The 18522-nt window shown below is 49.4% G+C and overlaps 1 protein-coding gene across 9 annotated transcripts in view; it reads left to right on the top strand.

The window, feature by feature from the left end:
* The window catches only part of NFASC (neurofascin), a 77058-nt gene that overhangs the window by 40759 nt on the left and 17777 nt on the right, over window positions 1–18522 (top strand). For 6 of the 9 annotated variants that reach the window (XM_042884158.1, XM_042884155.1, XM_042884153.1 and 3 more), the window contains 13 exons: window positions 90–201; window positions 298–464; window positions 830–977; window positions 1619–1743; window positions 2549–2584; window positions 3328–3429; window positions 3530–3727; window positions 4669–4739; window positions 5408–5630; window positions 6835–6950; window positions 8030–8234; window positions 9774–9896; window positions 10378–10551. In XM_042884158.1, the coding sequence (XP_042740092.1) occupies window positions 90–201; window positions 298–464; window positions 830–977; window positions 1619–1743; window positions 2549–2584; window positions 3328–3429; window positions 3530–3727; window positions 4669–4739; window positions 5408–5630; window positions 6835–6950; window positions 8030–8234; window positions 9774–9896; window positions 10378–10551 (1800 nt within the window). Of the gene's footprint in view, window positions 1–89; window positions 202–297; window positions 465–829; window positions 978–1618; window positions 1744–2548; window positions 2585–3327; window positions 3430–3529; window positions 3728–4668; window positions 4740–5407; window positions 5631–6834; window positions 6951–8029; window positions 8235–9773; window positions 9897–10377; window positions 10552–12496; window positions 12512–18110; window positions 18330–18522 lie in introns of all 9 variants that reach the window. The other 3 variants (XM_042884157.1, XM_042884156.1, XM_042884160.1) reach the window with 2 other exon arrangements.

The following is an 18522-nucleotide window of genomic DNA, read 5'->3' as shown; positions in this document are numbered from 1 at the left end:
GTAGAGTCATAGATTTGTTAAGACTGGAAAAGACCACTAAGAGCATCGAGTCCACTCATTCAATAGCTGTCATCTTTGATGCTTTGCAGATGTGCCACCACGGATACTGGCCCCTCGCAACCAGCTCATCAAAGTCATCCAGTACAACAGGACCCGGCTGGACTGCCCCTTCTTTGGCTCACCCATCCCCACCCTGCGATGGTAAGGAGTGTAGCACATCCCCTGCCCACCCATGGGGCTGGGAAGGCGGTTTCCTGCTCTTTCTTCCCTTACAACAGTACTTTGTATGGCTGTGAGGTTTAAGAACGGCCAGGGGAACACGCTGGATGGAGGGAACTACAAAGCACATGAGAACGGGAGCTTGGAGATGAGCATGGCTCGGAAGGAGGATCAGGGCATCTACACCTGTGTTGCCACCAACATCCTGGGCAAAGCTGAGGCCCAGGTTCGCCTGGAAGTCAAAGGTAGGAATGCAATGAGCTCAAGAGCAAAAGATGCTCTTGGATCACCTGAATCTCGCAGCTTGAGCTGTGAGCACTGCAAAAAGAAACACAAAAGATGCATTGGGAATAACTGCTGGCACTAAAATATATTCAGAATCTCTTCTTTCCCCCCCCATTGAGCAAATTTTTTGCTGAAATAGAGAAGTTGGTATTTTTTCAGCATGAATTAGTGGTTTGTTAAAGTAGTTTGTTTGCAAGCATCTGCATCAGAGGTGGTTAGAGGCGAGCAGCCATCATGCATGCTTGTCCTACCGAGTGACACCACTCTTAAGCTCCGATCCAGTTCCAAGCTGACATGCTGATACTTCCTTTGGGGTGCTTTGCAGACCCCACCAGGATTGTGAGAGGCCCCGAAGATCAGGTGGTGAAGAGGGGCTCCATGCCTCGCCTGCACTGCCGCGTGAAGCACGACCCAACATTGAAGCTGACGGTCACCTGGCTGAAGGACGACGCTCCTCTCTACATTGGGAACAGGTCTGTGATGAGCGCTTCCATCTGTCTCCTCACCAGGATCTTTATTCCCCCACTGCAAAGTGTTTCAGGAGGCACCAGGGATAATAAGGACAAACACTGAGTTCCCATCTGGGCGACGACGACTGTTCTTGATACTTGTAATGTTATTAGCTGAGGATAATATTGAGGCTGCCTAGCAGTTAAAATTGACTTACCAGTAAATCAAGACATCGACCTTAGGCTTTATTTACAGATATTTTAGGACATCTTGATAAAAACAGGCAGGTTAATAACAAGCTCCTCCAAAGTTAATGTTTATCTGTGCCAGTGGTGTAGCTGTAATTTCCTTTCCACATCCCGAATCACTTCTTGTGAAATAATGAGATGTCATCACAGGACATGAGCTGGTCAGAGGTCAGCCTGCTTTCCCAAAAGTGTGACTCTTCCAGATAAATACCAGAGCAAATTCACTGGTTCTTTAGAAAATGAGGTTTCCAAGAATAACTCAATGCATCCCCAACCGATAAAATCTTCAGGCCAGAGATGTACTCCTCTTCTCTTTGGACTCTTTTGTGTATTTTATCAGAGAACAGCACGTCTTCAGTCCTGCTCCTTAATTCTCTTGGGAACAGTGGTGTGATTATTGCTTTCATCCCTTTAAGGATGAAGAAAGAAGACGATGGTCTGACGATATACGGCGTGGCTGAGAAGGATCAGGGTGATTACACCTGCGTGGCCAGCACGGAGCTGGACAAGGACTCAGCTAAAGCCTACCTCACTGTGCTAGGTAAAGCTGTCCTCCCAGTGCACTCAGTGCTTCATCTGCACTGCAGGAGGTTGATTTCACACCGAAAGGTGGATCTGTGGGCACGGGGCTGTCCTCTAAAGCAGAGATGATGCTCAGTTGCTGGCAGAGCGATTATTGGGTTGCTGCAGGACTTGGCAAGGATGTGCAGCCCGATCTCAGCCTCTCTCAGTGCTGTTGAAGGAAACTTGCCTTTGACACAAAAAGAAAAGCAGTTATTACATACAGCTAAAAATACCCAAATGTGGCCTGTTGAAGCTCACATTTGCAAGTGAACTTATCTGAATCTCAGGGTGCTGTCAACCAGGGGGTGAGTGAACTGCTCGCAACCCCCCCCCCCCCTTTTCAACCCAAAACCCATCCTCCATACCCATTCACTGCCAGATCTACTCTGAAAACATCCCAAGTCTATCAGTCCCTGCCTTCAACCCCTTCCATTCTTGAGGAGGAACTTTGTTTCTGGCAGTGCCCCAACCCAACGGTGATGCTGGCATAGACCCACACTGCCATACCAGAGCAGGAGTGCAATACAAATCCCATACCCCTAATAATATGACTGGGCTTAATTTATTTCCCTTCCTCTTCCCCTAATAGCTAATTAACTTTCTAATAGAAACGTGAAAGAAGGTGTGCGGAGCTGAGGGTCTCTGGGGGAAGGATGTGCTCTCTCTGGTCCCCAGGTGGGATCTGTGACTGTGTGTGACTTCGTATTTACCAGGTTCTCCTTTCACCACCCAAGCTTAATGACTCAACTAACACTGTTAACATCCAATGTCTTACCTTGCAGCAATCCCTGCTAACCGTTTGAGAGAGTTACCTAAAGGTAATCATCACTAATTCATTTGGTTTATTTTCTTTTGGGAGTTGATTTGTTTTTTTTTTGCCTTGCCAATAACGCCAACAGAAAATCAAGGTGTAGTGATTGAGCATGCTGGGAGATGGTGTTTCCATGTCCAGTTCAAGTTGTCCTCAAGAACCCATCCAGATGGGCACGAGTAGAAATGTGACATCTCGTTTTTTGACATCTAGACTGGTGACAATTCTAGAGTGCAAGAATCACCCTATCCATAGCTGGAAATGAGCCCTGAGAGTAGAGAAAATAAATCATGTTGAATCCCTTGACTTTCATATGAAAATAAGGTGCTGCTGTTACTGTTGGTGCATGAGGTGGCTCAGTGTGTTGTGACAAGACAGCGGAATTGTGCCCGCAGCACAATAACCAAGTATGTATTTTCATTTAGGTTTGCTGTCCTTCCCATTCTGTTTGCAATTACTTTCTGAACGGTTGCATGCAGTGTGCTGTAAGATCATATATCCTGCTAAGCCACCATCGTGCTCCCAGCACCAGATAATGTCAGTGCATACAGAGGGCAGCTCAGGTTACGAGGCAAGGCACAATTAATACATGAGCACATTTGTATTTAATAACAAAACACCCTGAGAGCAGAGGGATGTGAGACACGCTGCAAAGCACGTCTCCTCCTGTGGGTCCAGGTCAGGAGAAGGGGTGAGATTGGATGCTGCTGGGATGTTTCAGCCTCATTTATCTCATTATTTGGCCACCAGAGCGACCCGACCGGCCGCGGGACCTGGAGCTGTCAGACCTGGCTGAGAGGAGCGTGAAGCTGACGTGGATTCCTGGAGATGACAACAACAGTCCCATCACAGGTCAGTGCCGGCCCCACAGCCACGGATCCTTCGATCTTCTCCTGTGGGGTGTGGGGAAACCTCCTCATGGTGGGCTCTGATCCCTCCATCCTCCCCTCAGACTACATCGTCCAATTTGAGGAGGACCGATTCCAGCCCGGCACGTGGCACAACCACTCCAGGTATCCTGGGAATGTCAACTCGGCCGTCCTGAGCCTTTCTCCTTATGTCAACTACCAATTTCGGGTGATTGCAGTGAACGACGTGGGCAGCAGCCTGCCCAGCACGCCTTCGGAACGATACCAGACCAGCGGTGCACGTGAGTAGCGGTCATTGCAGCACCTTGGGGTGGATCCCATTGCTGCCATCGCTTTGGGCTGAGTTTTTCCCCTCATTGGGTACAGGAAGGGGGTGAGCTGGTCCATGCAGGTGTGTGCTGGGGGGTGATTTCATAAATTGCACCTCAAGGCTGTGAGGGAGGTCCTGTGGAGCAGCAGGGCTCGAATGGCATGAGTTACCCAATGGCTCTTCTGGCAGAATCTGTTGAAGGAAGGCTAGTCACACCATACAGAGAAGCTTTCCAAAAGAAATCTTTCATCCTTTCTGACCACAGGAAGCTCTTGGAAAAACAGACTTCCAAGTGTAAAGTGGCCACGAGCAAAAGACATTTTGTTCCAAATTTGCTAATTCATTGCCTGCTGCTAAAGCCAGGCAGGAGCCCAGGCTTATGCCAGAATAAAGTGTGCTGCAGTCCACAACCAAGGCTCAGTCTTTGGAGTGTGCCTGGAGCTTTGTGCACTGGACAATACTTGGGAATAGTCATATGAGAAGCTCACAGGAAGCTCAGCAGTTTTGCTGCATGTCTCCATTTGACCTTTGTAGATGCAATATCTGCTGGCATCTAGTGTTGGGTTTTGACATTGCTCTTCTTGCTGTGGATGATTCTAAAGGGTCAGACTTGGCTCCTGGGGTTGCTTCACAATGGGTGTCTTTTAAAGATTTAGGACAAGATTTTGGGAGAGAGAAAGGAAAGGAGAAAAAAAAAAAGTGAAGGATCCTAAATAAGCGACCTGGTTTTCAAGAGTGCTGGAAAGTCTCGTGTTCCATTAACCTGAATGGGAACTTGAAACTTCTGGAAAATCAGGCCATTAACTTCTGTTTTGGAACTAATTTTGACCTGCGCTGTAAATGGGTTTTAACCACAGAAAGGGTCATTTTTTCCAGCACTTTACTTATTTTTTCTCCCCATGTGAATTTCAGGACCTGAAATTAACCCAACGGGAGTTCAAGGAGCAGGGACCCAAAAAAACAACATGGAGATAACCTGGACGGTGAGTCCTTCCTTGACTGTTCTCTGCAATCCAATCTTATCATTACGGTCCCTGATACTAAGATAGAGCTCAGGGTCTCTAGTGTGTGTGATGTATCACACAAAAAATTATCACAAAGGATAAAAGGCAGAAGATACGACTATTAATTGTTAGTGCCAACAAGAAGGCTTGTGATTTAGAAATAGACAAAGGAAAGGTGCTGGATCACAGGTGAAGGTTAGTCAGGATGCTTGCAGAGTGTGGTCCCTTCAGCAAAGACGTGCAGGGCTCTCAGACAGAGCAGCTCTTGGTTTTCTTGGTCGACCAGTAGGTGTCATCCTGCAATAAGCCAAAGGCTGTTGGTAGGCTGGAAATCGAGCGCGGACTGGAAAACGAATAGAATGGAATCATAAGAATTGCTCAGGTTGGAAAGGCCCTTCAAGATCATCAAGTCCAACCAGAACCTAACCGTACTACCCGAACTCCATGCAAGTATGGCTTTTGGTTCTGCCTTGGGTTTGGAATGCCAGGATAAGTGTTTTTTGGGGAAAAAAATGTAGATCTTAGAGGTTTACTGACGGAATATGGAATACGAATCAGCTGCTGAACAGAACTTTTCGGAGCACCAGAGCAGAGAAATCCAGCCGTCTTTCTCTCTCAACTTTCTTTCTCTGCTTTGCTCCATTCAGCCTCTGAACGCAACGCAGGCATATGGGCCCAACCTGCGTTACATCGTGCGATGGAGGCGGAGGGACCCACGTGGGAGTTGGTACAACGAGACAGTGAAGGCGCCACGGCACGTCGTCTGGAACACACCCATCTACGTCCCCTACGAGATCAAAGTGCAGGCAGAGAATGACTTTGGTAGAGCACCAGAGCCTGAGACCTACATCGGCTATTCAGGGGAAGATTGTGAGTATTTTCTTTGACAGAGCTCGTAAGTGTTTCAGAGCTGGAGTCCATCTAATGTCAGTGGGTTGGCATCTATTCCCTGGGTCGTATTTATAGCATTGCTCCATTTGGCACATAAATGCAGTTTCAGGCACTGGGAGAAGGAAGCGGAGTTGTGCTCTGGGCTCTGTCTGCAGATGCCTACGTGACCTGAACCACTTAGCCTCTCCCTTTTGCTCTGTAAAATATTCAGTGTGGAAGACTTAAGATTTCACCAGGATGAGCTCTGGCTGCATTCCAGCATTTCGTTTCTTTCTCCTGCCATCTGCAGAGCACCAAGTTCATCCCCATCCCTGGAGGCATTCAAGGCCAGGTTGGCTGTGGCTCTAGGCAGCCTGGTCTGGTGGGTGGCAACCCTACCCACAGCAAGGGGGTTGAAACAAGATGGCCTTTGGGGTCAACCCAGGCCATCCTGTGATTCTTTGATTCATCTTGGATGAAGGGTCTTCCGAGTGGCCAAGAAGGCTCTGGGTCACCCTGGGCTGGGTTCTTGTGCCTCTGACACAGCCTCAGTTATGCCCAGGCTTGGCCTGCTGTTTGCAGCACACTGCTGGTTCAACTTATGTCCTTTAAAACTCTCCACTTGCTCATGCAGAAGAGCAGCCAGCTTCTTCAGCTCTCTTTCCCCTTCTTTTTGGACTGCTGGTATCACCTTCTGCCTGTAGCATCCAGGTCTCCCTTCTATGATCCTGTGAGGATAATGCAGCTTGCTGCCAACAACTTAATTGTAAAAGAAATATAAATCATTTCTTCTCAGTGCCTCAAATCAGCAGGGATCCCTGCTGGCTGTCTTTGGGGCCACCAAGAGGTAGAAGCACTGCAAAAAAGTACTCATCTTAAAAAGCATACATGCACTGTGGGCCCCTTCCAACTCAGGATATTTTATGATCAGATAAAAAATGTGGAGCATGAAGGTAAGTAATGGAATAGTACATACATTGGTGCAGCCATAGTGCCTACTTGACCCAAAGGAGGGCAGCCGAGGTATCCAGAACTGGCCTATTGTTGCTCCTCTAAAACTGAATTGAAAGAGGGAGAAACGACCACAATTTTTCCCCATGAAAAACCTGAGGATGGTCAGGGGACCAGCAGATGACAGAGCTGGAGCGTGGCTGGGCTGTGCTGACTGCCTGATATATGCTCTGCTTTGTCCCCAAACACCCAGATCCCAAGGCTGCACCTACGGATGTTAGGATAAGAGTTCTAAACAGCACTGCCATTGCTCTGACATGGACCCGCGTGCACCTGGACACCATCCAGGGACAGCTTAAGGAGTACAGAGTGAGCCAAAGCAAATCTCTTCTCACTGTCTATTAATATGGCTAACCTTCTCACTAGCTGAGCTGGCCCCGTTGATGGAGCCACCTGCAATGGGGATGACAGAAAACTGCTCTAGCCACCCTGCCCCTGTGCTGTGGTGCATCCCACAGGCTGAGCTCTGCTCTGGATCAGCACCAGGAGTGAAGCCTTTGGCTGCCCTTCACCACGCCTGGGCAGTGGGTAAATCTCCCTTGGCTCCCTGAGACCTGGGGTGACACAGGGACTGCCTTTAGGCACCAAGGGACCGATTCTAAGGCAGCTCCTGGCCCTAGAGCTGCTTCATACTTCTTCAGATAGGTACAAACAGGCTCAATTTTGTGTCATCCCCAAAGTACCACCATTGTCTTTTAACAGACACCAACCATGCAAAACCTAAACCCAGTACTTGGTACTAACTGGCAACTAGAGGCAGCATAGATCCTGTTTTTTGTTGGTTTTTTTTTTTAACATCTAATGTTGAAGATTTACTGCTACAGTAAAATACCTGTGTTTATGTGTAGAAGATAAACCCTATTCAAAGCAAACGAAGTCTGAACAGAGCCCCTCTGAGCAGAGTTAAAGACTCTTGATACCAAAAGCATCTGTGCTGCAGACAGCTATAACACTTCAATTCCAATCAGTCACCAAGTGCAAGGAGAGCTCCCTGGTTGCTGCTTTCATTTCTTCTCCCTCTGCTCTGTTCTTCTGGTCTGTTTTCCAAATGAATCTTATTTCTGCATGAAATAAGATTTGCTGTCGGGGCTCTGATTCACAGACTCTCCAAGTTCTGATTTCTCATTGTGGTTGGACGTGTCCACGCCTTGCCTAATATTAATCTGGGCAGGAAGGGAGAGCTCAGTGCCCAGCAATGAGAGCTGGAGCCAGAAGCAGCTCTTTGCAGCCTAACCTTAATCCTAACCCAGTGCTTCCCCCCCTGCCTTGCTGGGAGGTGAAGAGCTCCGCTTTGCTCTTTGCAAAAGCAAAGTTCAGCTGCGCTTTGTTCATGCAAACCAATTGCATTTCAAATGGGAAAAGCTTCATGCCATGCGTGTTTCTTGAAGGCCTATTTCTGGAGAGACAGTAGTTTGCTGAAGAACCTGTGGGTCTCCAAAAAAAGACAGTATGTGAGTTTTCCTGGAGACCGAAACCGGGGCATAGTGTCCCGGCTGTTCCCTTACAGCAACTACAAGCTTGAGATGGTTGTAACCAACGGGAGAGGCGATGGGCCCCGCAGCGAAGTCAAGGAGTTCCCCACACCTGAAGGAGGTACGTGCCTGCTGAGCTGCGATGCCGGGCAGCTCAGGCTCTGCAGAGCCAACCAGGAGGAGCACAGCTCTGCAGCAGAGCTGTGATTTGGCCAACAGCACATCAAGAGGCATTGCTCAGGCTGTGCCGTGCCCTTGGTTTGCTGCCTGACCTCCACGCATCGCCCGCCGTCCCCGCGCTGCGGCGCCGCTCAGTCAAATCCCTGCAAGACCTCAGGACTGAACGAATGTCACCGATCTCCGATTGGGCTGCTCAGCTGGGAGCGCCTCGTTCTGCTCTGTAAAGAGCTGGTGTCAAGGAGGAATGGGAGATTTTAATTTTCTCCTTGTCACGGGAGCTATTTATAGAGGCGCCGATAACTTTTTGTCGGAGCGGCGCTTTCAGCGGCTGCCCATGAATCTTTCTTTAGCACAGATGTTTTTGGCACAGTGCGTTACAGAATTGCAGGGGAAAGAAACAGAGGAGGCTGGAAGCAAATCCTGTCTCGAATAACACAAAATACGATGGGCTCTTCTTTTTCTTCTTCCTGCTGCACGAGAGCACTCTCTCTTTCTCCTGCGCCCTTTCCTTGGATGCTGTCACCATTTTCTGATGTTTTTCACTCACCAGCTTCAGTTCAGTTTGTTTAAAAAGGAGAAGTTCTGTTCCGGGACAGCAGCTTGGTGGGGTGTGCCTTGATTTAGAGCTCACCTAGGGGCTGGAGGCGTGTCGCATTGGGATAATGCTCTTGGCATATGTAAACTATTGATTTTCTTCTTCCTGTTCCACTGAGCTATTTTATTGGCTATATATTGATGCTTGGGAGATGGATATTCTGCCAAACTTCCATTTAAGAGGAAAAAAAAAAAATGTCATTAATCTCTCAGATCAGTGAACCAAGCTCTTTCCCCACTTAACGGCACAGCGATTAGGAATAAACCAGGAGAATAATTAAATTCCATAGGTCATAATGCTTTCCTTCCTTTACTAGCTTTGAATAAGCAGCCATAAAAGCAGACATTCCTCAGGGTAAGGACTGCTGTATACCTGCACCGGATCCCCGTTACAGCTCCCCAGACGTTAATAACACAAAGATGCTATGCAGGAAGAAGTCGTTCTGCTTTTTCTATCATGCCAGCAGATAAATAGATGAGGCATAAACATGGGGCTGGGTGAGAGCAGGGGCAGTAACAAGACTCCAGCAGCAGTAAAATATGCAAACAACATACAGAAAAGGGACACGACTGCGAAAGTGCTCCCTGCGTGGCTGCAGCATCCGCTGTGGGTGCCTGGCTGAGCGTGGTGATGGGGGACAGCAGTCCCCAGTGTGAGGGCATGGTGCATGCTGAGCTGCTCTGCTGCTGGTAACACAGGGCTGGAGCATGATTCCTGGCCTAGATTGTTGTTCTGTCAGCATCTGACCTTTAGAGTGTGTTTGTACGTGGTTGAATGTCTTGAGTTTTATCAGGCAGCCTGCGATGTGTACAGTATTGTGAGGTATGTTATCTTGTATGTTTTTTCTTCTTTCCCTTTTCTTCCTGCTCCCGTCCTCCTCCCAAGTGCCCAGCTCCCCCAGGTACTTAAGAATCCGACAGCCAAATCTGGAAAGCATCAATTTGGAGTGGGATCACCCAGAACACCCCAATGGAGTCCTCACAGGATACAACCTTAGATACCAAGCCTGTACGTTCCACATCTTATCTTCTTAGTGACAATAGCTAAGTCATTCAGTATTTTCCTTGCTGCTGAGCTGCCTCCTTGCCTAACACCAAAAGCAATCTATAGGGAGTGGGATGCTTCTAACATCAGCTGATGGTACTGAGTCCTGGAGTGCTGCTGGGCACCTGCAGCTCACAGTTGACCACAGAGGGCTGTGGATCCTCAGTAGTTCTCCACCCTCAGCCCCTCGAGGGAAATCAGCTTGACCTCAGGCTCCTGCAGCACGTAATGCTGCACAGTGTGACATCTGGGGAGCCTGGTTTCATCTGAATGCTTGACACTTGTGCTAAGCTTTTCCTTCACCACCTCCACAACCCTGAATGTCCCCAGCAGCATGTTCCAAGACAAGGCATATCTGCCCCCAGCTGCAGGTCCTGCCCTTGGGGACAGGTAACACACTGCAGAACCCAAGCTGAAGCCACCACCACCTGCCTTTCCTCCCCAGTTAACGGATCCAAAACGGGCAGAACCCTGGTAGAGAACTTCTCTCCCAACCAGACAAGGTTCACCGTGCAGAGGACAGACCCCATCTCGCGCTATCGATTCTTCCTGCGTGCTCGGACACAGGTGGGAGATGGAGAAGTCATAGTGGAAGAGTCACCAGCACTGCTGAATGAAGGTGAGTGCAGGGCAGCTCCTGGCACTGGGTTGCAGGTGATGATACAAGCGTTGGCCAAGAAGTGCAGGTCAGAGGATCCAGTGATCCTCAGCCCAAAGCAACCGGTGTCAGATAACTGGTGTATGTCTGCTACCTACTGCAGCAATGGGCAGGCAGTCCTGTGTGCTCTTGCTTGATTACCTTAAATATGTCTCTTCAGGTTTGGATATTAGGAACAATTTCTTCTCAGGAGGAGTGGTGATACATTGGCACAGCTGCTCAGGGAGGTGGTGGGGTCGCCGTCCCTGGAGGTGTTCAAGAACCGTGGAGATGTGGCACTGAGAGACGTGGTTAGGTGGGCATGGTGGCGGTGAGTTGGGGTTGGATTTGGTGATCCGAGAGGTCTTTCCCAACCTCAGCGAGTCTATGATTCTTCAGAGCTCAGTGATGCAGCCAGGCACAATCTCAGCTGCCTCTATAAGAGCCAAATTCAGGGCTGATGATTTCTGCACCATTGGAAGGAGGTGCACCTCAGTGCCCCTGCCTTGCCACTCTGCAGCCAGCCGCTGACCTCACCCCTGCTGCAGAGCCACAGCTCCCAGACTCCTAACGAGATAAAACGCCCCTTGTGAGGCATTCATCACACTAAGTGAAAGTTCAGGAGCCCTGGGGGAACCGGGGAGACAAAAGCCGGCTCTTTCCTTTCTCCAGCATTTGCTAAAAGACCTATGATTTAGTTAGCCCTCAGATTTAATGGAGTTTTTGTCTCCTTTCCTCCATCTCCTCCTCCCCAACTAATGGCTCTGAGTAGGAAAAGCAATTCCTACTGACGACCCAGAGGAAATGAAATGCTTCCTGACACTCTTCAGTGGGCTCCAGCATCACTAATTGATGCGATAGGATCAGAGATGGGGCTGCATATGCTAAAGGAAAAATCAGCAAAGTTGCACATTGGCAAATATGAGAAGGGGGGAAGGTGATGCTTAAAAGAGAAGATTTGCTGAAAAAACAGCTTAGAGCATAGGGATTGGATCGAAGTCATTGGTGCTGATAGTGGTCCAGATTGTATCTTAAGCATTTGCTGGACTGGATTTGTTTCTACATGGTGGCAACAGTGACTGTAAGGACAGCATTGCTTAAAAATGCTTGAATGGTGATGGGATATTGCTTAACTGATTTGTATCAGAGAGCAGTGGGTGCAGACTATGCCAGGATGCCAAGGTAAGTGCTGAGGGCTGCAGCTCCTGCAGCATGGAGGAAGGATGGAGCACTGTCATCAGGCATTGGGAAGGGTCAGATCCTCAAGCAAAGTTACAGAAATGAAGCACAGGTTGATTTCAGAACGTGAAACCCTGAGGTAGAGTTCAACATAGGCACGTCCTGGTAACGGCAGATGTGTGTGTGCAATTAGCAGCTCTAAGTGAGCTGGGTGTTGTGGTGCTGTTGTGCAGCAGTGTGAAAGGGGAATCTGGAATAAAAGGAGTATAAGAAAGATAAACCCATTGACAGTCAGGGGTTACTTCCTGCTTGCCAGACTCATTCAGAAATCCAAACAAAATACAGCTTTCTGGAGGTCTGTATGGCAGGCTCTGACTCTCACAGCAGAGGATAAACCCTGCCCTGAGAGTGACACCAGAAAAATGAAGGCAAAATTCATTGTCTAAACCTGTCCTTGCTGGGACGAGACATAAGCACCTGCTGAAGAGCTTTGCTGAACCAACACCTCTGGGGTCTCTGCCTTGGTGTGTGTGCCACCAGCTCCAAGGGTCTGTGCTGCACAGAAGGGCGATGTGTTGCAGCTAACGCATTGATGTCCTCTCTCTCATGTCTCTGTTGACTGCGTGCAGTGGTCCGAGTCTCCTGTTGGTGTGTTCTGGCTGTTTTATCTATTCCTTTGTTTTCTCTTCCTTTCTCTTCTACGCTGTCCTCGTATTCCCCTCTCTATCCTTGGCGCTGCCCTCTGAAGCCACGCCAACCCCAGGTATTGTACCAGCGGAGGAGGTAACAGGCATGGGGCAAGGCTCACCCGCTCGCGTGCGCTGCCAATTAAGCATGCACTCCATTAACCCTTTCAATGGGGAGGTGAAGCAGCACGGGGTCTAAATTGGGCACGTGGAAGGACGGCAGGTAGCACCGCAGGCGGATTAATGGTAGCCAAGCAAATCTCGGAGCCAGCTAGCCCGAATGATGAGGTTGTAAAGCCCAGGTCTGCACCAGCCTTCTCTCTTTTCAAGCCTCAGCATCCCTGCTCTGAGAAATGCAGAGAAACCTTCACCGGCGCTGCCCACCCTGTTAACCAAACGTGCTGCTCTTTTGCCTCCTGGTGACCATTGAAAGGGTAAAGGACAATGTTTGTGCCACAGCTGTGCATGTCTGCATGCGAGGCTATCGCTAGCTTTGCCCTCTACTGCGTATTTTACACCAGCATTGAAGCACAGAGAAACCTTTCCTCAGCAAGGGGTACACGCCTGCTTCTACAGAACCCAAACCCCAATTAATCCAGTGTCCAACTACCCAGCGTCAGCAGTGCATAGCATTACCAGAATTTCTTGTTGCCCAGAGAAGGACACCTACCTCTTATAAAGCTGCAGCCAAGACTTCTCCTCCTCGAATGCTGTATTTCCACAGGGTTATACAGCCCTGTAAGCAGGAGCAGTGCTAGGGGATACAACCAACCCCTCAGTGCTGCAGAAAAGCTTTGGGGCTGCCCTGCAAGAGGGTGCTGTATGAGGTCGTGCTTTGCCTTTGCTGGGTGCAGCCCTGAGCCCATGGGGCTTTCAGTGAGGAACAGCTTTGTAGCAAACACTGCCAAAGTGATGCAAGTGCAGGAACTGCTCTGTGCACCCTTAGGTTTTGCTTCCCCACCTCGTAGGCGTTTCTCTTCCTCCTCCTCTTCCTTTCTTTTTGTTGGAGCGATGTCTCTCCTCAGTATTATTTTGCACTTTTTCCCTTCTGAATAGTTGCCAATCCTTTTCCAACTGTATTTTCCTTAAATATACATATATCCGTATACATTAGGGGCTAACAGATTGGTCTGCCTTGGCTGGTGGGAAGCTGAAAAGTGGCACAACTTCTTGGCTCAGAGGAGCAGAGCTCCTGCTGCAGTCAGGTCAGCTCAGCCACAAGAATCCAGCTTTTCTTCCAAAGGACTTTCCTGCTTTCGGTGGATATTGCTCAACTCCAAAAGCACAATGCAATCTCTTTATCCTTCCAGCATCATGTCAATGCAGAAATAACTCTTGGACTACTGGCAGCCAGGTGAACTCGTTGCTATCCAAAGGATAAGATCATTAAATACTGCTGGAATAGGGGGCGTTCCTCTATTTTTACTTTCTGATAGGAGAAATGGCACAGAGGAAAGATAGGTGAGCACTGGAAGAAGGCTGAAAAGCCATAACCGAAGCAGAGGTGCTCACTGGGCAGCACTCTGCAATGTAATTCTCCGAGAGGGATGAGGGCAGGGGAAGGTGTAGCACTATTAGGAGCAAATCCTCATCTTGATACTGAGCCAAGCATCATTCCTTGTTAGGGCGCATCCCGGTGCTGCAGGACCAGCTGTGCCCTGTATTGGTGTTGGTAGTGGGATTGCTGCTCCCCTTCCCAAAAAATACAGCCCTCCGGTGAATACTGCTTGACCTTTCTCAAATGATTCCTCTCTGCAGGGTGGATTTTGTGGATTTTGTGGATTCTTGGGGAAGGTTGCCCAAAAGTGCGCTATGATGCTCTTTGCCGCGGGCTGTTGGCTCTAAAAATGGCCTTTATTTTTTTTCCCCCTCACTCATGGGGTCATTGCTGCTCTGCAGGCCCGTGAGAAAGTGGGCCGAGTTGATGGAGCCAAAGTGAAGGGCAGAGGCTTTACCTTAGAAAGGCTTTGGGTTTCCTGAGCCACAGCTGGACGAAGGGTGAGGTAACGTGGGGAAAGGGTGGCACACAAAGGGCTCTCGTTTATGCTATGAATGACACCACCAAAAGGCGCATCCCATAATAATTCCCAGTGTCCATCCCTTCATCAGGGACCGTAAGAGTATTGGCCTTAGACTTTTTTTGGGGGGGGGGGAAAAAGCCCAACACATTGATTTGTTTGTTCCCTTCTCGTTGCTCCATAACGACAAAGCAGAGGAGAAAGCCCCGATTGTTCATTTTGGAAAGGGACAGCAATAGAAATACAGAAAACTGCTGACCCTTCTCTTTTAGAGGGCATTCAATTGCTTCTTTCTGCTCTCGAATTTCTTAGAGCTGTCAGATTTGGAGCTTTTTTGTTGTGTGTTTTTTTTTCCTTCTTCTTCTTGATAACGACTTAACAATCTCCTTCTGTTGCCACAAACTGGGAGAGGGAGAGAAGTCTGCAAACGTATTTGGCTAATCATCTAAATTCATGAAAAATTCATCAAATTTCTCCAAGCCTAATTATTTTGTAGACACACCCAAGGGAAAGCTGTTACCGCAGCCTAACAACACATTAAAAGCACCTTTAAATAATTTAAGAGCAGTATGGCTGGGCTATTATTATTATTATTATTATTTTAGTATTTTACAAAGTCTTGCCAACTGCTCACCCAGCCCCCACGCTGCTTGGAGCAGGGTTCAAGCCCCTCTCCCACGCCTTAAATTCCCCCTTTTTTTGCTTCTATGTTTCTTCCTTGCAGCATTGCCCAATCCGAGCATCCCCGGTTTTGAGCACTATCCATTCCCAACCATACGAGCTGCACTGCTGCTAAGAGAGCAAACCTATTGGCAGCCCTCCTGCTGCACCCATCACTTACCCTTTTAATTGCTACAGCCAGACTGCTGCATCCCTTGTCCATTATAGCAGCGTCTCCTCCCCACCGTGCCCCTTGGTCTCCATTACCAGGAATGCTAATGCATCTTGTAGACAGAAAAAGCAATCAGTGCGTGGCAAAGATGGGGCCGATTTATGAGCTAACTCACATGTATTTCCAGGAAGAGGAGCTCATCCATGTAGGCAGCCATATGCTGGCTTTCACTTGGGGTTTTCTGGATGAATTGGGCCTATTTGAAGCCTGCTCCCCTCCACGCACCATCTTTCAGGGTGCTCTCTACCCTGCATTAAGAACGTGGCTGCCCGTTCTCGGCAGCACCTCCTGCAAGCAGGGAGTGCAAAAAGAGAAGTGCAGCTACTCTGCCAAGCTCAGAAATGCTGTAAGTCATAAATGTTACCCCTGCATTTTTGGAAGGATGCGCACCATTTCTAGACGGGCATCATCTGGCAAAAGCAAGCAGTTGGTTTGAGCAGATCCGGAGCTGTCAGCCATGATGAGCAGAGCCCAGGTTGCAGCACGGGGCTGCGGAGGGGATCTCCTTTCTTTGGGGGCAGCGGGGAGCTCTGATCTTCTGTCAAAGCCGTCTTTACCTCCCCCCAACCTTAATACAGCTCTCATTAGGGGATGGATTTCAAAGGCTAGCAAATGCCCCTTATCTTCTCTCCCCCAAATCTACCAGCTGAGCTTTTCCTCCGCATACATTTCGTATTCAAACACAAATGAGGCTGCAGCTGTGAATCCCGAAGCAGAGAGGACCAAATCCCTCAGCCCAGCAGGAGCCCCGCTTCCCTCCTCCTGCCCGGTGCTGCCCACATGTGCTCCCCTCGTTGACCTCCTGCTTTAACAAGGACTTAACCTGCTGCTAGAGCCATTGCAGCGGTGCTGGGTGACGCACGCAGAGCGCTCGGGTGCGGCGTGATGGATCAACGTGGGCTGGGAGCTGGGCGTTGGAGCAGCCTTACAGCAAATTGCTTGGGGCTCTGTTGTGTTGTCTTTTCCTTCGCTGTGAATCAGGGATTCGCAGAGGAAGTGGTGAGGTTGCATTAGCTAATAGCTAGCTTCCACTGCTCAGGTTGACTTTGGACGTTGTAATCCTACGGAGGAGTTGCAGCAAAATTGCATTAGCGGTAACCACGCCGATGGCTTCACCTTCCAAAAAATGGTCATACCTCTCGCCCTATTTGTAACCTACAGCGTCAGGACACAGCAAAGCAAAGCTTGCCAATGAGCTGAGATAAAGCAGTGCAGAACAGCAATCTTGCTGTCACAACTGAGATTGTTGGGGTTTTGCTATGCCCCGTGCGCCCACGAGAACCAAGTTGTGCAATGTTCCAGCCTGGCTCCCGTCACTATCACTGCCGTCTGTCTGGGTTGGGATGTGTTCCACAATGCTGGAGTGTTTTTTGGGGGGGGGTTGCTCCATTCCTGCCCCACCCGGTGCTGCATTGCTGCATGAGGCTTCTGCAAGGCTGCGTCGGTCCCTGCGTGGGGTGCTGTGGGTTGCATTGGGTTTGCTGTCATGGTGTGTGCTGCTAACGGGGTTTGACTGCAGCTGCATGCAGTAGGGAGGTGGCCACAATGAGCCTTGGGACCGCTGGGATTTTAGAGGTTGGGGTCTCTTGGGATCTTAGCTGCATTCTCTCAGAACTTTCCTGCTGTGCTTGTGGGCTTGAAGGGAGGTCTGCTTCCATACAAGCCAACCTGGGACTGAGCTGGTGAAAAAGCAACCCTGGCTTTGATCTCGGATGCTTTTTAAAGCACATTCCTCACGCTATTCTTATTAGTGGGTGATATTTGTAACAGCCATTTTCATTTGCCTGATGGGGATTTGTAATCCCTTAATCTGTAGTAAGAGTAAGTAAATACAACTTAATGCAAGCACCACGGGATTTCCTTTACTCCAGGCAGTTTAAGCAGCTCCTCGGCTGCGTTTTCTGCTGGCAGGTTTTCAGGCAGCAGAAATCGCCTTTACAGAGCAATGCTCACTCATACCTGAGAGCATTCAGCAATGGTTGCCAATGTCCCCTTCCATCAGATGTTAGCCAGTGGTACTGCCATCCCCTCTGGAAATTCCCTCTGTGTTTCCATTAGCAAAGCCAGCTGCAGCCCCCTGCTCCAGCTGAGGGCTCTGGTCCCATTCATGGCCACTGAGGATCACAGCTCTGACCCAGTATAAAGCTAGAAAGATGTCCTATTGCCTCCTCAGCTAGCCCACCCCATGCACCTTCCTTTGGTGGCATATAGGAAGTTTTGCAAGCACACAGAGGGGTGCAGACATAATGTGCACATTGACCTTATTGCTCACAGCAGAAGTGAGATGTGCATGGGGCAAATAGGGGCTAGTTAGAAAGGCAAAATTGTACTGACTTCTCATTTGGAAAGCTTAAGGCATATCCTACATTAAGTGTAAATTTTGAGGAGCAGTTTGATGGCAAAGCAGCACCCTGAAGAGCTACACCCACATTAATGCTAAGGCTGCTTCATCACCATCCTGCAGGACCCAGTACACAGAGCAGCAAGAAGGAAGCAGCTAAGGAGCTGCAGGGCAGATTGGCAGCTAAATAACACAGGGGCTGCCAAACTCATTGAACGGGGGTTCGCCTGGCCCGCAGCAGATGGGCTTTTCCTATGAGCTCAGTCTGGGTGCTGCTCCTACTGATTGCGATGGGGAAGGGACGGCGGGTCTGCGTGGTGCTGTGCTCGATGCTTCCCCTCTGCTCGGTGTTGGGAACGGTGTGTGAGAGCCCCAGGAGCCATAACTGCTTCTTGACAGCCAGCGTCTGCCTTTCCCTCTGCCAGCCTCCACCTGGTTGCCTCCACCTACAACTGAGCTAACTCCAGCAGCCACCACTGCCACCACCACCGCCATCCCTACTACTGAAACCCCTCCTACTGAAATCCCTACTACTGCCATCCCTACCACCACCACTACTACAACCACCACAGCTGCCAGCACCGTCGCAAGCACTACAACAACTGCAGAGAGGGCTGTGGCAGCCACCACAAAACAGGAGCTGGGTACTGCGCTTTCCTTTTCCTCTAACCCCTTCTAACCCTATGGGACCTTTCCCACTTCTTGCTCAGGGCGAGGATTCATAATGGGGACGGAAAAAGGCATTCCGTGCTTTGGGAATGGTGTTACAAGGAGCCAGAGGTGGTACAGGCTCAGGGTTGTGGCGGTGATTTGGGGGTCTTGCTGCCCACAAAAGGG

Source organism: Lagopus leucura, unplaced genomic scaffold (genome assembly GCF_019238085.1).
Source record: "Lagopus leucura isolate 7727_CA_CO unplaced genomic scaffold, USGS_WTPT01 Super-Scaffold_100043, whole genome shotgun sequence".
Lineage (NCBI taxonomy): Eukaryota > Metazoa > Chordata > Aves > Galliformes > Phasianidae > Lagopus > Lagopus leucura.
The sequence above is the reverse complement of the archived record's forward strand: the minus strand, read 5'-3'. Positions and strand labels throughout refer to the sequence as shown.